Source organism: Parasteatoda tepidariorum, chromosome 9 (assembly GCF_982258835.1).
Source record: "Parasteatoda tepidariorum strain Cologne lab strain chromosome 9, Ptep-v5.0, whole genome shotgun sequence".
NCBI classification, from domain to species: domain Eukaryota; kingdom Metazoa; phylum Arthropoda; class Arachnida; order Araneae; family Theridiidae; genus Parasteatoda; species Parasteatoda tepidariorum.
In genome coordinates, this window is record NC_141763.1 from 53,271,951 (window position 1) to 53,298,324 (window position 26,374).

At 28.1% G+C, this 26,374-nt stretch overlaps 1 protein-coding gene across 1 annotated transcript; it reads right to left on the minus strand.

Moving 5' to 3' along the window:
* Positions 1–337: 337 nt before the first annotated feature.
* Positions 338–26,321, minus strand: LOC107448044 (speckle targeted PIP5K1A-regulated poly(A) polymerase). The gene is made up of 8 exons (XM_043040221.2): positions 26,218–26,321; positions 22,066–22,113; positions 19,221–19,448; positions 16,199–16,431; positions 13,450–13,667; positions 11,947–12,033; positions 6,011–6,147; positions 338–1,514 (listed from the first exon to the last, which is right to left on the minus strand). Exons 2-8 carry the CDS (start codon positions 22,078–22,080, stop codon positions 732–734), a joined length of 1,701 nt encoding a protein of 566 aa, XP_042896155.1. The 5' UTR covers positions 22,081–22,113; positions 26,218–26,321; the 3' UTR covers positions 338–731.
* Between the last annotated feature and the right edge of the window lie 53 nt (positions 26,322–26,374).

The following is a 26,374-nucleotide window of genomic DNA, read 5'->3' on the forward strand; positions in this document are numbered from 1 at the left end:
TCAAAGGAGGACGGGTACATTGTTGGACAAGCCTTCCTCGGGGACAAGTAAAATTTCTGAGTTTTTTTGAGCCCTGACATAGGTTATACCTCCATTCATGGAGAATAGCAAATCTGAAGCATTAAATTTTGCCCATAAATTAAAAAAATTACACGAAGGAAGCTACATAGAAATTATAAAAGAAACTAAAAAAATTTATCCCCGCATTAATAAAATAATTTATATGTATTGAGAATAATAAAGCTAGCATAAAGAATTTAAAGATCGATAAAATGTAGTACAAAGTTGATAAATGAATCGATAGCACAAAAATGGCGATTAGTGAGGAATTCCACCATTGTAGGCAAAAGTCATTCTTTATTTGCCTGATTTTGTACATAAAAGCATAAAAAACTAATTTTTTTTGTTGCGCGATTTAGAAAAAAGGTAAAGAGTTAAAAAACATATCGCTTACAACAATTAATGAGGAAATAATAGTCTAAATGTAAAAGAAGTCATAACTTTTTAAAAAATAGTTGCTTTTGGATGCTTTTTCACAAAAAAGTCACCAGGGAAAACCCTACCTCTATGAAATATAACAGCTTGTATGATTTAAAAACATTTGTCATTATTATTTCATGATATGCTGCAAATATAAACATATTAATTTGCCTTTTATGTTTTGAATACATCATATGAATCCTCAGCTTTTAGAAAAATGCAAATCATTAGATGATGATAGTCAATTTTTTTCATTTAAAGAAAGGTTCGCAATTAGATACCACTTTTGGAAGATATTTTTCTATAAAAGACTGAAGAAAAATGAAAGTTGATCTACTTTCTTTCCACTTTGTGAGAGGGGTCAAAACTATGATAAGGTTTTCTAATTTGCCCAAAAAACTCCAATAGACATCACAATAAAACCAGAAAAATGGTTGAGGACTAGTTAAAAGAGGATTTTGTTGGATTAGATAAGTTGAAGTTATGAACTCTTGCTTTATGATAGAATTGTTGAATTGTTTTGCATCACAGTCAACAACAGAAATGTCTTTGTCTTCGAGTTTAGCACGGCCTACATAAGTCCTGTTGTAAACCGCACACTGAATACACTCCAGGAATCGAAAGTCATTATCTTTATCCTCCATTTTAAAGGTTTCCAAACTTATTTCAGGTCTATTAACAATCTCACTATCTATCAGCAGTCCAAATTGTAAAAGCTCGAGAAATGCATCACAGACACTTTCATAAAATTTTCGTTTTTCTAAGGCACTTTTTCTCAATGAATCTGGCAAGTTAAAATCAATAGGGAAGGATATAGATTTTTCTGACATCGGTGGAATTAAACAATTTTTGCACAGTTTATTATATTCATCTATGTTGAATAGAAGTTCAAAATTATGTTTGAGTTCTGGTCCATCTATTATTTTAACAGCAAGAAATACTGCTTGCCTGAAGAAGTAAAACAAATGCAATTTCAGGTTTCGGCTGGTATTATGAGACAATAGGAACGGGTCTTGAATGCACATTGAAGATATCTAAATAAATAATACAAATAGATAAATAAATAATGTCATGATGAAATACAAATTTCTTATTGCAATCACTCATTGCACAAAATATAAAATAGAACACCTTAATAACTTTTACTCTAATCATTAGATTAATTCACAAATTCAGATGTAAGCTTAATCATTTCAGGATCTTATCTTTTTTTATATTAAATTAAATACTAAGAAAAAACAATTAGTTGTAAAATGATTTTTTTTACTTCAAATTTTCTCTAAATAAACAAGTTTTAATGCATTATCTAAAAAAAAAATTTTATTTTGAAACTACAGAGACAGGCAAAATATCCAAAAAATGATATTAACAAAAAAAAAAGCCATTTTCCTAACTAACCATTCAGACCATATAAAGTAGAACACCTTAATAACTTTTAATCTAGTCATCAGATTAATTCACAATTTGAGATGTAAGCTTAATCATTAACTAATCGGAACTAATCTTAAACATATTGATTAATTTGTAAAAACAGAAAAACATACTTTCTTTGACCATGGCCATTTTAGGACAGATTTGGATTCTTAACCCTCAAAATAAAAAATAAAAAGTAAAACTTATATATCTTAACGTTATTTCAAATGCAAAATATAATTTTATTGAAGTATTCTAACATTAGTTATTTATCGAGATACTTAGGATTATATAATTTAAAGTTTTTTCTGATATTAAATAAAATACTAAGAAAAAAATCAACTATAAAATAATCATTTTTTACTTCAAATTTCCTCTAAGTAAACAAGTTTTATAGTTGCAACTAAAAATTTTTTTTGATTTGTTTAGGATAGCTCCAAAGATAGGCAAAATATCCAAAAAGTTATATTAACTAAAAGCGGCTAAAGCTTTTAGCCATTTTCTTAACTAACAATTTAGACCACATTTTAAAATTGCAGCTACCCCTCCATCTTTTGACTATTAAAAATCTAAATCTATTATAAAATTCTGTTTTTTTTCTTCAGAGGAATCATTTGATTTCGTAACAAAATGTTGCCTGCATTAATTAATTAGTATCTTTAGGGTCACATTCTTAAACCATTAAAATTGCATCTGAAGACATGAAAATCTTGTTATTACATTAAAAATTAAAGAATTTTTCCCCCAACTTTGAGCACTGTACTCAGGCCTTTAAAAATTCTTAAGCACTGATTTAAATTTTAGAACATTTTTCAAAAATTTCTGCAGAAATTTTAGACAAATTGTTTTTAATTAGGTTATATAGTCAAAGGTTGATAAAATGTCCATTATGGTCTTAACAAAAATAAACATCATAACATAATAAAAATTAAACATTATAATGTGAGGTCACCGTTTGGAGTTGGTCTAAGAAATCCAAAACCGTTGAAAAAAAGGTATGTTTATTCTGAGAAAAGGCGTTTTTGTGTTTGATTTCATAACTTAATACATCTTCAACACTAATTAATTAGCATATTTGAGGTCAGCTCCTAGAACGATTAAGATTGAGTCCTATAACGTGAAGATCCGATCATTAGACCAAAAGTTATTCAAGGTTTTCTTATTTTTGGTGCACTGTAAATAATAGCAAAATTAATTGTTCATTCTAACGAAAATTTTGTCAAAAAAATGTATTATCTGCTGAATAATATGCTACATAAGAAAACCGTAGGTTTTTAGCAGTTTTTATCGCTAAAAACATGGTTTTACCTCTATTGTGCCGAAAACCCAATCCTCCAGAAATCGAAACATGAGTAAAATCCAGAAGACTGTAAATGCCATTTGTTTTATCGCTAAATAAATCACTTTTTACAACACTTCACAAAAAGAGCGGATTCAATTTTCAAACAAGAAAATAAAGTATGATTGATGAATTGATTAAAATCTTTGAAAAGAAATTTACAAAGGTTATGAATGTATACTAGACTTTGATTTCCACATAAGGATACACTTTTAATTCTCAATAATAAAAAGTAAATATTTTTAAAGCTTTTTGATCATGGATTAACATACAGGGTTAAACTGGTCCTTTCGCTCGGTCTTCATTTATGATTAATTCAAGGTATTTCGTGTTTATTGCGTGTTCACTACCAGAAATAGTGGTTTAAACTATTTTCTCCAAAGTTTTGATTCATTGTCAATGCAACAAATGCTCGTTTTGAAAGCGTAGGAAAGTTACACACCCGTTTTTGGAATTGAACTAAATTTAAGTCACCATAATGGAATGAATGGTCTCTTTTTGGACATTCTAATGGGCGTTAATATAATATTGGATCTATGAAATAGCATATGAGACTTCAAGATTGGTCATTGAAACTGAAGACTCAATGGGAGATGATTCTAATCAGTGTAAACTGTAAAAAGAATATGCAGTTAGACTTTGCAATTGCAAAAGAGTTTATAACAAGATCATTTAGGATACCAACAAAATAATTGACAAATTTGATTGATGCCCAATAGTGCAATCATGCACAAAAATCTTTAGAAATTTATATAGACTGTGACATTTTCAAAGCTTTTACCTATAATTTGAAGAATTTTTAATCACTTCATAAAAAAAACACCCTTCATGATGATAATAACTTTTTTTATCCACGAATGCTTATTTACCTAATTATACTTATAATCAAAGAAAATATCTAATTTTGTAACATAACCTAATTAATCAGCATATTTAAAATATGCTTATCAAATTATAAGACAGCATCTTAGTACAGTGAAACCTGCCAAGTTGACCACCCTTGTAAGTTGGGCACCTGCATAAGTTGAGCTCAATTATCAAGAACGGAATTTTTCCTATATAATATAAAGAAGCAAAACCTTTGTAGCTCGAACACCTGCCTATCTTGCATGTTGACCACTGAAATAAGTCAATTTTGTCTAGGAGTATTATGAAATTCTATTCTAAAACCCTCATAAGTTGACCAGAAAAATAAAAATTCAGAAAATTTTCTGTCATTTTTGCAAATTAAATTTCTCTTGTTTGGTGAAATAGTGTAAAAAGCTAATCCAAACCCTTTTATGAGTTGACCCTCAGGGGAAACTGTTAGGGGTCAGCTTTTGACCATTTCTTTCATCCGTTCATTGAAAACAGGTGTGTTAGTTGAAAAGTTGCTCTTCTAGTTGCAATAGTGAGCATTTGAATAAGTGAATGCTCTGAAATATGCTTTGACCCTTTATTTATGGTCTTTGATCTTTAAGTGTAGTAACTAAATTTTAAAGTGTTCAAATAATTTTATTTTGTTAAAGTTTTCAAATTACATGTTTTCGTGTTCTGATATTTTAAGAAAATATACTTATTAAACACTTCACATGCATAACTAACGAAATAATTTTTTTTTAAAAAATTAGCTAAATATTAGAATTATATGTATCAAATTGAAGTTCATTCAGGTTTAAACACATTTCTTAAGATATTCATTTGCATATTTTCTGAATAAAATTTTTAAGTCAAGTAAAAAAAAAAAAATATATATATAGCAACATGATATAGGAAACGAAAAAGTGAACAATGACCCACCCCCGCTATAAGTTGACCACTTGTCTAAGTTGACCACTAAAACAATGCACCACAAGTGGTCAACTTACACAAGTTTTACTGTATTTGAAAAGCTAAACAAGTAATATATATCAAGTAATAAGTCAACAAAGAAAAATTTTATTTTAGTTACTTTTTATTAAATAATTAAAAAAATTTCTTCCATATAAAACTAGATTTAATTAATTAAATTTAATTAATTAATATTTGAAAAAACTGTATTAACCACACAAGTTTAAAAAAATGTATTTGAACTTGAATGAATGAATAAAAAGTATTCTATTAATGATTGAAAATTTGAACAAGTTATATAAATATAAATAGGGAGAGTGGGAACTAATAGTAGGAATTGAAATAAAAAGGCTCGTGGTATCAGATTATAAAAGTATAAATTTGGTGACGTAGACCACACGTGTTACCACGTAATGTTCTTTATTGAATTTATCTGACACAGCAAATATAAAATAGTTAAATATTTAAATGTGCGCAGTAAACTATTTTTTGTTCAAATAGAGCTATAAGTTAAAAATTATCACTCATGTTATCTTTAAAATATGTGAAAAAACTGAATCGCTTATAGTAAAATTTAAAACAATGACTAAGACTTAACCAATCAGAAAATTCCATTTCGTTTTTCGCGTATACCTATTTAATTCATGAATGTTTGAAAAATCTGTATTAACATCAAGTGTCGTCCACTATAAGTTATAAAAAATGTATTTTAACTAGAGTGGATGAATAAAAAGTATTTTATTAACGATTGAAATATTGAACAAGAAATAGGGAGAGTATGAACTAATAGTAGGAATTGAATAAAAACTTATTAGTTAAAAATTTTTGTGGAATACATTTTATTGTACCAAGAAACAGCAAAAGTTTTAAAATTATGTTGCTTTAATACTATAGCAGTATGAATTCAATATTACAGCAGTGAAAAAGTAAAACTTTCTTCAGTGAAAATGGAATTTAAATTGTACTTACTTCAAATTCTTTCAATCTGTTATCACAGGAGTTTAATAACTCTTTGATTGGAAGTCTTTTTCCAGAGCTGGGACAAATTATGTTGTTGGCAAAATCAAATTCTCCACAAAAGTGGAAAAATTCTCTCAGTAACTCACCTAAAATAGTTACTCCATTACTTACAAACCAGAACAAAATATTGTGCATTAACTTATGAAATTGAAAGTGAAATAGACAGTAATTTAAAGATAATAGTTTTCAATTTGGTTATTCACCATCTATTAAACATAATATAACTATGACATCTGAAATAAGATAGCAATGGATGCACTTTTGTTTAGTAGAAAAATTAGATTTAAAAGTTTTATCCTATTCAAAATTTTGTATTGCCATTAATTATTTAGCCCACTCACCTTCTTATTTAAATCTAAACTATAACTTAAAAAATGTTATCCGTTTTCTTACAATTTGATGTGGAATGTACATGAAATACCATACATAATTTATAAAAAACTGATAAATAATAAAACTTGATATGCTGTGCAATATTTTTGATGTTTTATCTATCTAACTTTTAATAATATAATTACCTAGTTTATTATAATACATTAGAAGTTTTATTTATTAAACCTCTAATAGTATTAGAAGTTTTATTTATTAAACCTCTAATAAATACAGATAAAATATATTAATTATTTAAATATTGCGAAATAAGAGTATCTATTTTCTTTCTCTTAATATAAAAGATACAATAAAAAATTTGGTGTAAAACTTTAAAAGAACACTTATTCAAATTTGATTCATCAGACATTAATAAATGAAGTTTTATTGAATACATAATTAAAAAAAGTTTTTAAAAGCATCTAATGTATAATAATTAATGCACCTAGAGCAATATTTAAAAAGTTCATATTATCATGCATTCATCTAATTATATATGTATGTTTAGTATTATTATTTCAAATAAATATTCTATATGAAACCATTTGCGATAACTATAAAAAAATTCAGTTCTTATTTTTTATGCATTTTATTGCATAATGAGGATAGAATTCTGAAACATAAAAAGCCAGTTAAGCAAAGAGATAGAAATGAATAAGTGCACTTCAACTTTGTATAGCCAATATCACAAATTTATCCCTATATAAAAATCTAAATCAATCACAATTAAAATAACAAACTAAAAATGTTGGAGAAAAATGTACAAATGCAACAGATCTATTATAGTAGTATATTACAATACATGAATACATACATAAAATTCAAATGAAAATTATAAAATGGCTGTAATTATCTTTTATAGAAAAAAAAGGTCATTATTTTTTTTTCTTTTCAAATTCTTGATTCACCTGACCAAAGAGGGATTACCATTTACAAAGAGGGATTACCATCCTATTGCTGAATATGGTTTCAAAATGTTATGTAAAAACTTTACTTTTCTGAAACATGTGCTACAAACACATGATTGATGATAATTAGTTTATTATTTTTTTTTTCATCAAGTGAAATCATAGATTAAGAGCAACAAGGAGAATAGGACATCAATAACTCAATTTCAATACAGTAGAACTCCAATTATCTGTGAAAGGATTATCAACGGTACGAATTATATGCCAGTTTTGTGAAGATATTAGCAAAGAAGCACATTTTAAACAAAGAAAATTTTAAAATTAAAAATCGGCACTTCCAAAGTAAGAAGCAAATACAAAGGACTGATTCTTTTTTTAAAAAAAGTGTAACTGAACATTTTTATGCGTGAATACTTTTACAGGGTTCCCACTCTATGATGAGATTGAAATTCAAGGACTTTCAAGGACCTCAACAAAATTTTCAAGCACCTTAATCTAAGACCAATTTTAAAAATTATTCTCTTCTATTTTACTAGAAGCAACAATGCTTGTTGTGGCAATAATTAATTTCAAATATAATACCTAAATGCTTTGCCTATATAGAGAGAAGAGAGTATATGTATTATGGACTAAAATTTATATTTTTTTAAAAACAACCCTACTGGTTTTACATATTAATTCACAAAATCATTTTCAGCACAATCTATAACTAATGGTAATGAGGTGAAAACCTTTAATCCTGTGTATTTCCATGTGAAGGCTGCATGAAAGACAGAGCTAAATCTTAGGTATTCCATGACTATTCCACAACCCCCTCCTCTCCTCTATTAAACATCGTTTCTGAAATTATTCATCCATAATTTACACAACCTTCTCTAAATGTTATACAGCAACAATTCTTTCTGAAAATAAAAATTAGAAGGAACATATCCCATTTTCACCATGTTTAAAAGCATTATTCGTTATGTGTAATCCACAACTGCCAATGAATATGACCTGGTGGGAATATTTCTCTTTTAATTCTCACTGAAGCTTCTAATAGAATTTCCAATTGACATAGGGTCCATCCATGGATAATTGAAGTATTTTAGAGAGCTTTTAACCATCATCCATGCATTTGTAAAAAGAGGACAAAATATTTTCTGCAGTTCCATGACCCATAAATTGGGAGGTAAGATACTTAGTGCAAACTTTATTATCAATTCCTTACCATAATGTCCATCTGCTTAGATTGTAGAGACTGATTTAACGTCTCATCAAAGAGTACAGTGTAGCAATCAACATTCTTCAGCTCATTTATAAGAATCCCTTTGAAGTATAGTGCCAATCCAAAGGAGCCCAAATAGGCTCACTTTGTGGCACTACAAAAAAATTGTCTCGCTATACAGCTATCAGCAAACGTTCTGGAGAACAATTTACTAATCCCTTCACAGGAGTTACATGAATAATTACTAGTGATGCACTTCAGACTCCAGAGAATTTCAGCATCAAGCACATTCCTTTTGACCAGATAAGAAGACAATGTTACCTCGGCTACTAAAGTTTCTGTTTCACATGGGGCACACGATGTTGAAGGAGTATTTACACCAGATGAATTAGATGTTGATGTCTTTGGAAAAAGAGAACTCAGGGCATGAGACTGCTTTTTTGTTTTACCTTTCTTTGATGTGTGATTTCAGAGCAGATTCTTCCATTTTCGCGATATCGATCTCCTTCATGCATAATCGGCACTTGGCTCTGAACTTCTTTTCGGGCATCGATAAAATCCATTCTTTATAAGCTTGATTATCCATCCATTGGGGATTAAAATAGCACTTCCCAGGCATAACTAGTCTAAACTACACAACACAAATACGAAGCCGTGCCTTTGCGAATACGCTTTACAATAAAGTTTGAAGTGACGCAAACGTAAGGACAAGTGCGGATGGTAAAAAAGCAAATTTATTGAAAACTACAAGGTACATATTGTTACGAAATTCGAGAGTATTCCAGTTTCGATAAGAAAAAAGAAGATCTAAGCATATGCGACAGAAGATGAAGTGGAGTCTCGCCCCGAATGCATTGATTGTCTGCTGTGCTCCGCGCGCTTGGCAGACCCCAAGACGCTAGGCCCGGTTAGAAACGGTGGCGTTAAAAACCATGTGAGAGAGCTCGGGAACAAAACAGAAAGAACGAGAAAGATCCGCGGGTGTTTTATAAAAAGGGCAGCCGGCAGTATTGGACAAATTCAAGGACCTATCAAGTTTTTCAAGGACCTAAATTTAGCAAAAAAAAATTCAAGGACTTTCAAGTACTCTCAAGGACCGTGGGAACCCTGTTTTATGAAGCATATAAGCACTATTTTATTTCTTTATTAGATGTTTTTCAGTGATTTAGAATAAATTAAACAAGGTTGATTTCTGTTGTATGTTTGAAATCTATATAAATGTATTAATTTATTTTAAAATTATTTTTCATGTTTAAACCATACTTTTTGAGTTTGTTCAGATTATTCACCATTTTGTTATCTGCCTTTGCTACCTGACTATATGACTAACTGGGATTCTACAGTATTTTGTTTGGTTACTAGAAAAATTTCCAATGATTAAAATTTCACATTTTCATTTTTCTTGCAGCTGACAACACTAAATCTATTCAGCTTCCTAAAACATTAATAAAATACTATTAATATAGCTGTTTTAATATCTAATAATTATTACATACCTTAATGCCTCTAACGTTCCCCTTATTGCCTTAATTCTTTGCACATAACCATATCATATTAAAGCAAGACAAAAAAAATTATAAAAATTGCTTGCTAACAAAATAATATAACGCAGATAAAATACTGATTATATTTATAAAATATTGCATTGCATATAAAATATTTATTAGTTATCAAAGAAAACACTGCTTTTACTTATTTTATAATAGGGAATTTTCATCATCAGCACAAAAGTCAAAACTCCTAAAACTTAGTTGCCACTACTGTAATAATTATTCATTTTGTTCCAAATAGGGTTTCTCTAAATTACCAATAGATAGCAGCACAATAAGTGTTATCTATCCCTATCGTTGAATGATGCAAACACATTTATTTCTAAACTAGTTTGAACTGTCAAAAACTAGTCTATTTCATAATTTTTATTTAAACTCTCTCTAAAAAATGGTTTGGAATGGAATGGAGGTTACATATAATATATTATGTGGAAAATTTGCTAAAAAGTTTAGATATAAAAGTAAAAAAATTTTAATAAGAGGGATAACATCACAACTTTCATCATCATTTAATGAAATAAATGTTTACTTAATTTCTAAATTAACTTCAATAAAATTTCAAATAAAAAAGCAAATTTTTTTTGGTTTTTCGATTAAAAAAAATGGAATAGAAATTTTATTGCACAGTAAAGTTAATCATTCAATATTTATCCATAAAATTAATCTAAAAATTTATATATATATATATATATATATATATTTATAATTCAGTAAAACCAAACTAAAAATATCAAGCTTTATTTTAAAAACACTATAAATAATGCAGACATTTATAAATAAAGCAGATAAAAGTGCTAAAAAATAGCACTTTTTTGGTTCAGTTGAAGAATAAATTATCATTGTTTGTAACATAAACATACTCAATAATGAGACAAAAATGTTAGTAAATAAACATCTCAAAATATTTCTAACTTATATGTTAGTCTCTATGAAGTGGCCAATTCATACAACAGTTAGAGAGTTAAATATTAACAATATATTTTTGCGCAACCTCATTCAAACCTTTTAAATTTTCCTACTAACAAAGTAATGAAAGATCAAAGGACAATTACTAATTATCAAAAGAAAACAATGTAATATTAATCTAAAAGACAATGTTATCTAATGTTAATCTAAGATACCTAATAAGATATAAAAATTGTCTTTAAATGTGATCAGAAAATGTAGGTCTGATGACAATTTTAGGACACTAAAAAATGCAATAAGGAATGTAAATTACAAGAAATTTTTAAGAAATTTAATATTGCTGAAAGCAAAAAATAACAATAAAGTACAAACAAAATACAGAACATACTATAATTTTGGTTCTATAAACAAGAACCTTTTTCAATGTCTAAACCCCAAGTGTTTGGTTTATAGAATCCAAACAACAGTATGCTTATTTCTGTACTTTATTTGTGCTGTGTTCACTTTTTTCTTCTTTTTTGCTTCAGTGTGCGTATAATAAGGTATACCTTGCATCCTTGTATTGAATATTAATTAAGTTTATTTAATTGAAAGTAATGATCAATTGCTTTAAACAATTCAAATTTTTAGTCACTTAAATTATTTTTGTTATTCGTAAATTAGCATTCATGTGAGATACCAAGGTTTGACTGATTACATCACAATTTAATGTGCGAAAATCATGTTTATACATTGTTAATATTTAATCATACTTATGTTTAAAGATTAACAATGTATTAACTAAACTTTTTCAAATTTTCTTAGTTTTTCTTACTAAAAAAGTTTTGTAAATGTCACTTACTAATTAGAAAAAGACACATAAATCTTATTTAGTATTAGGGTTATTACTTAAAAAAGCTAAGAACTGAAAATTTATTGATATCAAAAAATTTATTTTTAACTTACCAAGTGATTGAGTGTTTTCTGATTTTTTCACTATACGTGAATCAAGTGTGAAAGCAACATTCCAACCGTCTGCCAAGATTGGTGATTCTAAAAAGTTAAAAATTTATTTAAGTTAATCAAGACATTAACCCTTTCAAGAGCAGTGGGATAGAAATTGTCCCAATTATTCTTGATAATAATACAAACTACTAGTTTTTTATAATAATATAAACGGTGTAATAGTTTTTATCTCTGAAATTAAGAAATTTTTCATTCAAACACTTTTAATTTTGAAAGATTCGAAGATAAATTAGATAATTTCATTTTGAAAGTACATTAGATCAGAGTTCCCCAACCTGTTTATCACCGCGGACCTGTCAACGTTTGATAATTTTACCGCAGCTCGATGAGGGGGGGACGGTTATTGTTTATTTTTTAGATTATTTTGATTTTTTAATTTAATTGTCTTTAAACACGCCTTCAAAATAAAATACAGTTACACCAAAAAATAAATATAATGTGATTTAACATTTTAACTTACTTAAATCAATTAGTCACAATCAAGAAAGAAGACTAAGTTCTTCAATATTTCCAATTCTGCGCAGCGCTTTCGTGTTTTATTTATGATATTTATAGTTATGATGATTGATTTTTTTTAATCAAATTTAATTGAAAAAGAAAATAGTTGCAGGGGTTTTCTTTTCTTTTTTTTTTAAAAAAAGAAAAGAAATTTTTTATGTTACTACCTTCGGGAGCTCTTTTTTTTTTAAATAAATAAAATTTTAATGGAACTATTTTTAATTTGGGGTATAAACTTAGGAATTTAAACTCAGTTTTAATGAAGTGGACGGCCCGGTACAATTTGATCCACGGATTGGTACCGGTACACTGCATTAGATGGCCACAAAACATGGTCAATTATGGCTCTAAGAGGACGCTATACATAAGAGAAACTTTTCATTCAAATTCCCTTTCACATCCATAGCTAATTTAAAATTTTAAGTATATAAAAAGTTAATTCAGACAAATCTAGAGTAAGTTTCAAATACTGAAAAGAAATTTTCAAAATATCAAATTAAAATCAAATTGTGAGTGAATAACTTAAGATTACACGATGGGGAAGTTCTCTTCCAATAATTTGTATTATATTTTCAGTCATTGAAACTTCAGGACTTACACTAAGCTTGCTCAAACTTACTTTTTCGCTATTTTAAATTAACTATGGAGGTGAAACAGAAGCTGCAATGAAAAGTTTCGCTACCACTACAGCGTTCTCTCATCTAAAATTTTGCAGTTCAGCAATGGGTCAATCAACTGAGCATTTATTAGAGAGAAATTTAATTCATTTCTTAGAGTGTAATTCATGTATTTAGAAAGTAATCTCACTTTAAAAAAAAACAAACTTGAATGCAAGTCATGATTGCCTGAATTTGAACTTTTGAACACACATTTTTCAGGAGCGAAACTTGAATCCGTCCTTAATAAAAGGCATTAAAAAAGATTCTTTGGGGAAAATAATATTACCTGAAAGATCTTGAAGAAGTTTAACAGGTGGCAAAACTGGAGGTTCTACATTCTGAAGGAAGAAAACAACTAAGAGTGTTAAGGCATAACTGGATAAAATTCCTGACTTGATAAATCCTAATGACTTGCCCCAATGTCTGAGAGTTATCACTAAAGGTTGCAGACGATCGTCAATTTGATTATAAAATCTCAGTAATTGAGTATTGCAAACAACATGGCTAGAATGGAAGGAATTAAATTATCAATGATTAGTAACCAATAAATACCATGCATGCTTAAAATGCACAATGCAACAAAAAAACCCACCTTGAATATCTTTTGATCTAATGATCAGATTTTCATGTACTAGGAATAAATCTTATTAGTTTGAGGGAATGACCTCAAATACGCTAAATAATTAGTGCAGACGATATTATAAGCTAAGAAATCAGACACAAAAACGCACTTTCTGAATAAATATACCTTTTTTTTCAACGGATTCGAATTTCTGAACCCCAAAATATATGGGTGTTAGCTGCAATCTAGGAAATATTGTTCCTATAGTTGATCAGGAGAGTGATCCAAAATTTGGATTCCTTAATGTTAATTTTTGTGTATTTAGTTATATCTTAAGAACTTTTTAAGCAAACAGAAATTTGTTTCCTTAATACAACTATAAAATTCGTTTACTCAAAGATAATTCCATGAAAAAAATACATTTTAATCAATATTTATAATTATTTTACTTAATAAAAAAATGGCCACTTTATTTAAAATTTCTACCGAAGTTTTATCAAAATTCTGATTTTTTTCTTACTTTATTTGCTTAAAATATTGATTAGGTATCAATTATTGTAGAAATATTTATTACTCTCTCTTGAAATCTGTATTTTATAAGATCAAATTGAAGTTCATGCCAAAAGTAACATAATAATAATAAAATAGGAAATAAAAGAGAAAGATTAAATTTTGTCAGATATAAATCTAAACACTTATACTGAAACTTTTAAAAATATAAAAAACTAAATTCATGAGAGAGAAAATCAATTTCCTATATTAACTTATAGCTATATTAACTTATAAGTAACATAAGTGCTTTTAAAAAGTAAAATTACTCAACTTTAATTTACTTTTATTATTTCAAAGATTTTGTATTCCTAAGATTAAATTTTTTTTTCAAGTGCAGTTCAAAATTTTTCAAACCGAAGTCAAGTTTGTTCACCAGGAGTTGGCACTTGACCCCACCTCCTCGGTCGAAGAGTTCATTTCAGTAAGGGAAGAAACGTTTCCGCGCCTGAAATTGAGACAACCCTTAATGCGCGCCAAACTCAAACACTGAATTCTTTTTCAGTCATTTACTTTGCTTTATCATCTGCTATTATATCTTTCGTTACTCCAGCAAGGGTAATTGTGAGTCCAAGTCAAAATTCCGGAAAATTTCTTGAGTTAAAAAAAAAAAAGTTTAAATTGAAAAAAATTTAAACAAGGATTTTTCCCCCTTTTCTCAATATTTCTTACTTTACTTAAAATATATTTAAAATTTTACACATACCTATGATGACCTGGAGAAGTTATTATAATTTACAAATATGTCTTTCTTTCTTGAGTTTTATTATTCTTACAACTATTTACTGATAAAAAAATTAATATGAATCGTGAATATAAGCTTACATGGGTCATTCTCACGAAAACTGTCATTTTTCAGTTCATAAAATCCCAAAAAAGTAAAGTGAATAAAAAGCTCTGAAACTTTTTATATTAATAGAAATATGTAATGGCATTATAAAGAAAGTATATATCCTGTAAATTATACTTAATATTTAAATTAATTAATTTCTTAAATAATTAATTTATAATTAATAATTAATTACTTTAATAAATACATTAATTAAATAAATAAATTAATTAATTCAATAAATTAATTTATTAATTTATTTTTCAAATTAATTAATAAGTAAATTAATTATTTTCACTATTTAAAAAGTGAGGGAATGACACTAATAGTGAGGGAATGATATTCTATTTTAATACATGTTTTTATCTAAGTTACATCTACCTAAAGTTTGAAAATTATAACATACTAAGTATATCTAATATTTATTATAATTTAGTCTTATATATTTAATAGTTTTTACAGGTTTGGGAAATAAAATTGGCTGGCACAATTGAACGAAAAAAAATTTGATAATATACTCATCTTGAATCATTCCCTCACTTCAGCGTCATTCCCTCACTTTATACACTAGTGAGGGAATGACGAATTCAATAAAATTTAAAAATAACAGTTAGGCCTAATTAATTTCTGAAGTCAATCGCTTACAATTATATTCATACAGGAAAGCAACATATAATTATCCACTTTCTCGATGAAGTTGTATTTTATTTTAGTCTAAAAAATGACATGAGGGAATGACGAATGTAAAAATTTTTACCTGGTTTGATTCATTCAAATTTATTCCACAGCAAAGCTTCTTTAAGTTGAAGATGGAAACATACTGATGATGCCATTCTATGATGCCAGTTGTTAACTTCTGAAGTTTTTATGAAAATATTTTTATTCTAAGAAGATTGCAGGTGATAAGAACATTGTTGTGAGGGAATGACGCGAAACACTGGGGACAAAGTTTAAAATAGTGCTGTGTTAATATTTTTATCAGAAATTAAATTTAAAATTGATTTCCTGAATTCCGGCTTGGTAAGCAAAATGAGCAGGAAACCCTAAATATCAACATAATAATAGATTTAACTTAAAATGCAAAAATATAATTACCTACTACCGCAAGAAATATCACAGCTTATCTTCAAGTAAGGAATTTGAAAACGGACAATTGGACATCTGGCTTGAATAAGCAAGGCCATTTGAAAAGTTTTGTCTTTCCTTATCACTCGGCGGACAAAACATAACTGTCTTAATCTATCCATATGCAATAGTTTTTCTTTCGCTACTTTGCCAGAAGTAATGTCATATATGGTTGGAGAATTAACTGCTTTATCAACGGTAACCTAAGTAAATTATAATATATTTTGAAATAATCATGTGGGCATTAAGATTCAGAAGCAGAATTATATTTAATGTTCTAAAATATGATTTTTGATGATTTGATGACAATGTTCAGTAATTATTTGTCAAAAATAATTCTCACTTCTTAATAACAATAGTGAGCAATTTTTTTTCTTCCATTTATACAAGTACATAATCTTACCTGCATCAGGTGTGGAAATTTCAAACCTGAAATTAGTTTTGCTTAGAAAGCTAAAGATTTTTTTTAAAACTGTGTCTTCAGTTTAGTGTATTTTTTGGCTGAATGTAAAAGTTTATAAAGAACATATATATTTGTATACATATACATACACTTGTCTGCTCCTTTAAAAAATAAGACTTAAGCAAAAAAAAAAAAAAATTTGAATTTAATGTATATCATAAACTGAAATGTATTATCACTTTCTTTTTACCCCCCCCCCTACACAGCAGGGAAGTGAGGGTACTTAGTATTCACTTGAGTAAATTTAAAAAAAATCCTGGTTAGGAATATATCATCAAATTTGTGAAAAACTGCAGCTTATTGAATCGCATAAGATCTGCAGATAGAAACCGATTTCAGATTATAAATCAGTGACATGAGAACATGTAAGATCTGTTTAAAATTCTGATAAAAACTTTATTCTCCAGTGTAATTAACACTTTCGAAAATAGCTAATAATTTATTTTAAAAAACAAAATTTAAAAAAAATCATCAACTGGTCCTTGTGACAGAATAACAATGACATTCTTGCAAAAAGATTATTCCATTTAAAAAAACAAAAACAAAATTTTTTTCTTCCTCCAAGTAATACAGAAATAGAAAGAGTTCTATAAAAAACCTTTCTGCAGAATTTTTCAAAAGATGTTTTATTTTCTGCAGAAGTAAAATTATGGAAAAATTTGTAATTTCCAAAATAATAAATAAAATGAATATGGAAGCCATTCTCCAAATGGTTGAGGAAAATACTTCATATTATGTAATGCTTAATTTTAATTAAACTTTTTCATTTGATTTGTTACTGAACCTGTAACAATTACTAAAATAAAACATAAAACCAGGCTGTTATAATAAACTAATACCTCAAGAATGGCCAACTAGTTTCATAAATTTAATTCTTTTTATTTATTTTTAACTATTGTAAAAGTTTCACTTATATAATAGGAAATTCTTGTGTTAATCTTAGGGATGTAACAAATATTTGGCTACTATTCGGTATTCGGGCCCTTTTGCCGAATGTTCGGCAAAAGGCCGAATGCTGAAGGCTGGCATGGGACATTATTACGACAAAGTTTTTTGGGGGTAGACTTTAATAGATTTGAGAAAAAGTAAACTAAAATCATATTTTTTACTACACATTATTAGAAAGTTTTTATACATATTTGTTCAGTTCCAAATCTTGTTAATTTATGTTCTGAAAGACACACGGAAAAAAGAAATTTTGAAGAATTCAAACTAGATTACTTTATAGTGAACCATGAGTTTTGGAAATGCTGATTTTTTTAAAAAATTATATTCAGGTAAGTCAATTTCATTTTTTTTTCAATACTTAATGCTTTAAAAATTGAGAACTTTCTGTTTTATTTTCACTTGTTTTTCTGTTTTAACTAAAATGAAGCATGTTAACAGATGGTTTCTACTAGACTTAATTCTTATTGAAAATTTTTTCTCGTACGGTAGGACAGATAACTAGTAACATGGAAAACCCAGAGTCTCAACGTTTAAGTTATATTTCAGAAGTAAAAACAATTTTTTTTCTGTTTCTCTTTCGATTTTTTAAAATTTAATTATTAGTTTATCAGCATTTATATTATGGCAGTATTTTTTAAAGAGTGTTTCTAATGAAGGTTATTCTTTATTACTATCCCATATGTCACTTTAATCTAAAAGCACAGCAATGTAAAAAGGTAAAAATTAATATTTTTCGCGTTAAAATTTTCATTTAAAAATTAAGAGTGATTTTTGCTTAGGTTTCTATCAAGTCTTTTCTTTTTCAGAAAACGTATGTTTTTATAAACATTTTTATTATGACGTGGAAATTAAGAGGGTTTGTTTTGAAGACTTTTTTTTCTTGAAAACACAGTAATTGGATGACTGAAATATTTATTTTTTCTGTTTGACTTTTTTTTGTATGATCTTTGTTTCTTATATAGGTATTTCTATGATAGAGCTGCAACATAAAACGTTTCTGATAGACAATATCGCTTTTAATATTTTATGGATCATTTTTTTGCAGAAAAATATTATTTTTAGCATTAAAGTTTTGTCTTAAGAATTAAAAGGATATTTTTTTCTATCTCTTTTTTTTTTGTTTTCAACTTTAGCTTTTTTTTTCAATAGCTGTTAGTCAGTGCTTTTTATCTTAAATATTTCAAATTATATTAATATCCAATTATCATTATTATCTTAAATATTTTCCCTCTTTACCAATTTAATCTTAGAGTTTTTCTCCATTACCAATGATACAGCTAAGTTTTTATTATATTTATTAATGACTAAATTTATTTCTTTATAAAAATAATATTTATGAATGTTTTTTTAAAAAATAAAAATTTTGCAGTTCGGCGTTGAATATTCGGCCAAATCACTATTCATTACATTCCTAGTTAATCTTTTTTTTTTATCTGCACATTTATTTGTGTATTTTCATTGTTTTTAAAAAAAAAATTATTTTTATTCCAAATTATGTGGTATAAAAATTTAGACCTGAGTAATAAAGGCAATTAATAGTATTCTATTAGATCACAAATATACAAAGAATTCACTACTTACTTCACTATGATTTTCAGCATGATATTCAGGATAAGGTAAAAAGAGTAAATCTAAATCAGATTCATTTGTTCCATAACCATTTAAAGATGAACCGTAGATTGAAAGTCGACACTCTGGATAGAACGATTTTAGAGATTTGTGTATCTTATTGCGAACTTTTATTCTCTTATTGATATCCCCTGGCTTCAAACACAAAGCATTATTCAACTCTTCTATCTTTAAGCTGAGCTAAATATAGAAATAATGCATACATATTTCATCATCAAATCAAGTAAGAAATAGATTTACAATAAAAATGTTTATTAAAATCAAGAAAATATGCTTTAAAATATTATTATGATTATAATGATAGTAATTCATACAAGTAACTCCAAATATTAATATTACATAGTATTCCTGAACTGCCAACTTCACAAATTCAAAAAGCTTGAGATTTTTTGTGACCTTTGTATTGCGGAATAAGCAAAACATTACAGGGCGTGACAAAAAACACCAAACAAATAACTTTTAATGTAGTAGTAGATCTTTGTAACGCAATTCTTAAAACAGTGGGCTTTGCATTTTATGGAATTTCGTATCATAAAAATCATTTCATTTATCTTTGGACTTACCTTATAAAATATGGCAATATTAGTCTGATACAGATCAATAGTAAAAGGCGTTAACATACTTAAGATAGAAATACTTAAAAACACAAAATATGCACTAAAGTATTTATTATTTACAAAAAAAATTTTATTTTTTCAGTAGCATAAGAAACAAACAAATTAATACATTTTTGTTTGTTTAGATTTGAAATTTTAACCTCTTAACAAATAATTAAGCAAATAATGTTACAAATTAATAGTTCTTTCTTAGATATAGCAATTTATTTACTGCAAATTTCATTTTTTAGGCCCACAAATCTAGAGTAGCTTAAGGAAAATTAGAATATATAGAATTGTATTATATAGGTCTTCTACTGTTTAACTTTATTAAAAGTAAACTAATTAACAAAATACGACAAATAATAACAAGAGTAGACTTTTATGCTTATTGAATTTTTCAGCAATGGGCGTTGTAGTTCTCTGCCTCTAATCTAGGTCGTTCCCGCAGAAATGATCACTTTAGAGAGTCCGAACTTTTGTGGGGTTTCGTTCCGGTTCTGAACCTCAAAATGGACAATAGACTGCAATACTTGCGATTAAGATCTGGAGAGTAGGGTGGCCATTCATGTCCGTAAAATATGCCTGGCACCACCCTTGTGTCTTTTTAGCTTCATGAAATGGTACCGAGTCTTAATAAAATGTCTAAATTACATTGCTGAAATGCTTTTTGGCTCACAGACTAGAATATCCCGTCGGTACACTTTTTGATTTATATGAAGGCCCTCGGGAAATATAGTATGTAACACAATATAGTATGTAATATTATAAATTCCTTTATAATTAGAAAGAAAATAATGATACTCTGCTGCAAGTTAAGAAAAAGCCATTATCCCTATGGAGAAAGCCTGTTAACATCTAAGTGCGCACCAAATGGATGCCAAGCTCCAAGCACGAAGGAATATCAACATCGCAAACTCCTAAAACGACGTAGTACCACCTTCTTTTTGCTTATAAAAAAAACATGCTTTACATTTCTGTCCGAGGAGTTTAACTTTTAAAAGCTTTTATATTGCTTTGAAAGCATAATTATAATTCGATAGATAAATAAAACGTAACTATATGCAGTTACAGATAATTACTTAAATCCTATTTGGTTATGGTCTTTTCTATGGTCTTTACTTAAATCCTATTTGGTTATGGAGTATAGTTCGATTTTATATAAAACTACACATAGGGTCAGACTACATGAAACTCCTAAAATATTCCATATTAGGTCTACAAAAATTACGTACTTTAGAACACTCTGAAACAAATCTGCCACATTTGGTGATTTAAAAAGTTCAATTCCTTCAAAAATATGAAGATGGTAAAAAAAAAGTCAACATGGTTTGAGCCCTTAAAATAGGCACCCATTCTCAAGGCTTGACGTGAATGAAAAAACAAAAGTGATTTAAAAGAGAAAATGCAAAGTTGCCAAAGAAAAATGGAAAATAAAGACGAGGTTTTCTGTCTTAGGTTTTAAAGTTTATGTCTCAAACCACCATTCGGTGAGTTTTGAGAATGAGCATCTATTTTTGAACTCTCAAAACATGCCGACTTTTATTACCATCTTCATATTTTTTAAGCAAATAAATTTTATAAATTATCAAGTATGCTTCAGTTTAACTTGGGATAATTAATTTAAATCTGATACATGTTTAGGTTGATAATTTTAGCTACGCAAATGTTCTAAAATTCCAAACTGATAACATGAACTACTTTTAATGGGAGTAAGTTTTCGTCCCCTTTCGAGTTGACATTAATGAGGTTTGACTGTACTCTCAAGATAGTTTTGTTTTTTATAATTTTGACAAGTATTTTAAGGGTTAAATAACAAAGAAGTACACTACATTAATATTAAGAATTTAAACATTATAAATAAATATCCAGAAAAAAATAATATATTAAGCCTATCAAGACTCAATACACTCTATTTTACAAATCTGATCTGTCTTATAATATACCAGTATGGTATATTCTAAGTGTAAAAGTGCATTTATTTAAAATCTGCATAAAGATAAATTCAGTAGAGATCATTTAATAATAATAATCAACGTCTGTCCCTTTCTTTTACACTTAAATATGATGGAGATTCATAATAAATGTTAGTTAAAAACAAATGAAAAATGAAATTCTTGGTAAGATTTTTAAAAAAAATTAAAAGAAAAAAAAAACAGCAATTTAAGAAACTTTAAAAACAATATTTAAGGTGCACTTACATCTTTTAGCAACATTTTGACATCAGAAAATATCAATACAACAGCCAACTAAAAGCAAAAAAATAAGATTAGTTCGAAAAACTAATATAAAATAAGCAGCTTTAAAATTAATAACATTTTCATAATTTTAGGACACCAAAAAGCTCCAAGAAGTAAGAAGAAAATTAATGGCAAAATGATCTTTAAAATTGTTTGCAGCAACAATGTTTTTATTGAAATGTTCAAGCTTAATAAAAAACAGAACATTTTGTTCAACAAATACTGAAAGATCAGAAAGTTATAATACAAGTTTCTTTTTGTAGATTACATACAGTTGGTTCTCTGTTTAACAACATTTGAAGGGACCCTTAAAGATTATCTATAAGTAAACTGCTCCCTAAATGGAATTCATGGAAATATAACAATATAAAAACTCTTTCTTCAACACTTTTGCAAGCTTAGGGCTAACAATTTTAGGTTTGTTTCGTAAAAACAAAAATGCTAATAAATTTCAGAACTCTTTTGGCATTTTATTTACATAAAAACATATGAAGACTTTAATATTAAAATTAAACGTAATACATTTTAGATAAAAACTTAAAATTACGAGTTTTTTCACAATTTACCTCATAAATAACACTTAAAGGATGACAACTCATTGCTATCATTTAAATGCTTTTTATTAGACAATTTGTGTAATACTTGTAATTTTAAGATTTTCTCGATTACCAGTGAGGTACTTTGAGAAAACAAAGAAATTAAATGATTGAGTAGTCATCTTTTAAATGTTATAACCCCTGTAGCAAAATCATGGCGACATTGCCGCAGAACGTTACAGAGTTCTTGCAGAAAGAGTTTTTTTGGGAAGTAACAAAAAAAAAAATTCTGCAGAAATTTTCGTGAGATTTTATCTTTTCTACAGAACTATATTCAAACGATGCATTTCTCGTGCATCCGAGTGGGAAAAAATGCTTTTGATTTTTCCGTGGTCCTATTTTCAAATGAGAATAATGCAAAATAAAGAAACATGAAGGTAAAAAATTTAGTTTTCTTTTCTGCAGAAATTTTCCTTCTAATTTTTTATGCAGTTATTTTATAATCGTCGTTGAACAGCCGACCCAATCTTATGGGTTTACGACTACTAATGTTCAACTCCGCAGCCTTGTCATTTTGAACCTAATCCAGAAGACAAGGAATTCCTGGATCGAGTATTGGGAGAAATTTGCCTTCGTGGAGGACTTTTTGATGGAGCTAACCCGCATTTGCGTTACATGGAGAGGAAGACAAAAAGATACTTTCATGGTTAGACTGACGGGAAGGGGACTCTAACCCATGATCTGTCTACCACTGAGGATATTTCACAACAGCACTGTGGTCGGTGCAAGCCGAATGCGGAATTCGTATCTACTGGCCTCATTGGAAGGCGAAAGCTCTATCCCCATTGCCATCTGCTGGTGATTTCCACATAGCTAGTAAAATGCAATATTTTTAATACCATAATATTTATTAGAACAACTGAATCTCGAAAAATAAACTATTTTTTGGGTAGTTACTACTACGGATTTCACAAATTTCTTTAATGTGATGATGATTTAGAAAATGCGCAAAAGGAAATAGTGTTTTCTCCCTAAAAATATATGAATAAAAAAAATTACGTACTCTATTAAAAAAATTATTTTACTTAATCCAAATGTTGTTTTTTTTGTTGAAGTTGACGCTTTTGTTACTTTAATTTAGTAACATGAATATTTGTTATTTTTAAAAGTATTTTTCAGAAAAATATTAGTATTAGAGAGGTATGTCGCAGAAAGTTGGAAAAAATTCTGGCACAGGGTTATAATCCAATTTGTCTAAATATCGAGCTAATTATAAAATTATCTACTTTTCTTTTTTTTTTTTTTTTACAAAACCTTATTTTATATTCCATATCTTTTTAACTAATAAAGATAGAAAAAGATTGTAATATTTCCGTATGGTGATCTCTACCTAAATAATTGCCAAGTCCTGTTGACTTCCTTTTTTGTTCCACAAGGAACTAAAAAGAAACTACAGAACCTCAGGCAAACATGTTTTTTTAAAAATAAAACTTGCAAGTTTAAAATCAATTTGGTGCCTTGATTGTAGTTGGCACGGAAGATCACAATATGGAAATATCCCCACAAAAACAAAAGAATTAAACAAATCAATTAAATAGCACAGAAACCAAAATTGGTGATGGATGCTTATTATCTGTTCCCTGGATTTTTTTTGTCACATTAAACAGCGTTCAATTTTCTAAAGTTAACTTTTACAGTAAATTTTGTTTTGTTTAATGAATATGTATGAAGAATTTTCATTATTGAATTTGTTTCGCTAATGTATTAACAGAACAAGCAAAAACAATTTAATGAGACCACACATACATTTTTATTTTCAAGATTCTTAAGAATATAAGCTATTTTTAGGGTAGACTATAGTTGAGGGTGCCCTTGATTCTCGCCAAGTTGTGATCGCGGTTGACTGCCAAGCTGGGCGATGTTGAAACCCAATCGTGATTCTGATTGGTTTAGATTTTATCGTTATTTTTAAATGTTCAACGGTATATGTAATTTCAGAGGTCCATTAGCTCTACATTGGATACAGGCTAATAAGGTTACTTTTGATTCTGGTCAATAAGATCGAAGGTATGTGGGTAGTTATAAAAAGGGACTTTAGAAAAATGTCACCGTTAGTCCGGTATTACCGAATCCATTTTTTATTCATATTTTGCGGAATTTATGTGGCGATGGAGGTACACAGATTCTATTCGCAATAAATTGAAACCCTATAGGCACACTAGGCACGTGCCTAGGGCCTACGAAAAACTTGGGAGAAAAAATTTGTTGACAAAAATAATTAAGCTTTAAAAACAACAAGTGCATATTGCACAAAATTATGAAGATACAAATAAAAAAATAATATTTTTCGGTAATAAATTATTTTGCAGAATCTTATGATCTAAAATATTACTTTTTTGGATTCAACGAAATCTTGTATTATGCTGTCGAATTCCAAACTACGCAAAATGTCGTATTCAATAGACATAAGTGCGAGCGATGCCGAACGATCTTGATTCATTTTTGAACGCAAATAATTTTTTATCAATTTTAATCTGGAGAAAGATCTTTTTCCTTCTGCATTTGATCCAAGAATCGACAAATGTATTCTTAATGCAATGTGAATGTTAGGAAAAGTTTTCACAAGTTTATCTTTAATTTCGATAGTTATTAAAGATAAACCTGTTTATCTTTAATAACTATCGAAATTAAATTTATCTTAAAACTCGATAAACAAATTTGCAAATTAAAATCTATATTAATAAAAATGTAAAAAAGAATATGCAAGAAAATTTTAGCATATATTTTGAAGAGAGGGGAGGAGTGGGAGAAGGAGGGGAGAGCCCCTAAAACGGCTATGCCTAGGGCCTACGAAAGGTATAATCCGTCTCCGATTGAGACAGTACCTAGCTGTTATTAGAGAACCTGTGCACCTAAATCAGAGAATATTCAAGCTTAATGAAGAGGTGAGTTGTTTTCTTCCTTTTCTCTCTGCTCTCATACTCCATTAAATTTCGTTTCGATTCAAAATGCATTTTATTGGGTTTATTAATTTTGCTTATATTGGGTTCATTGCAAGTTTTGGCCGATGTTTTGTTGAAATTTTCCAATGTTTCATTGAAATATCATTATGTTTTAGCCGCCATTCCTGATTCCTGTGTTCTGCTCAAACAGGAATGGAGCCAAACATAAGTCACCAATTTCGCCAAGGGGCATCCTCAAGTATATTTTTCCCATTTTTAAACATGTAATTCTAAAGAAAAATACGTCTGAAACTTAATTTATTAATGTAAGTGAATTTTTTTAATTCTTTCAATAACAATTTTTTTTAATTGGCTAGAAAAACGCTCTGGATAAAATAATATAAATTTTTTGGAAATTCTGTAACTAATATCACAGATAAAAACAGTATTTTTTAAATAAATAATAAATGCCTGCGAATATTAGGACACAACCATCGTGTCCGTGATATCCTCAGATTGGTGAACATTCAAAATTAAAATTCATTTATTCTCTTTGACACTACTCTCTTATAAAATAATAACATTTATGAAAAACATGTTTTTTATAGAAAGACTTTCATGAAAGACGGACTTACTATACATCAAAAACAAAGACAAATTAATTTATAGTTTCATATAGTAATTCAAATTTTAAATATTGGTTGCATGATTAATATTTGAGTTTGATGCACTGTAGAATACTTGCTTAAAGCTTGCTCAAGAAATTTTGCACTTCAGGTGAAATTTTTGTCA

Bases quoted from the DNA above. Each gene is read 5' to 3' on its own strand.
- LOC107448044 (XM_043040221.2), bottom strand. The intron at 16,432-19,220 runs GTAAGTAGTGAA...TAATTTACTTAG, and splicing joins ATGCTGAAAATCATAGTGAA to GTTACCGTTGATAAAGCAGT. The intron at 6,148-11,946 runs GTAAGTTAAAAA...TAACTATTTTAG, and splicing joins AGAAAACACTCAATCACTTG to GTGAGTTACTGAGAGAATTT.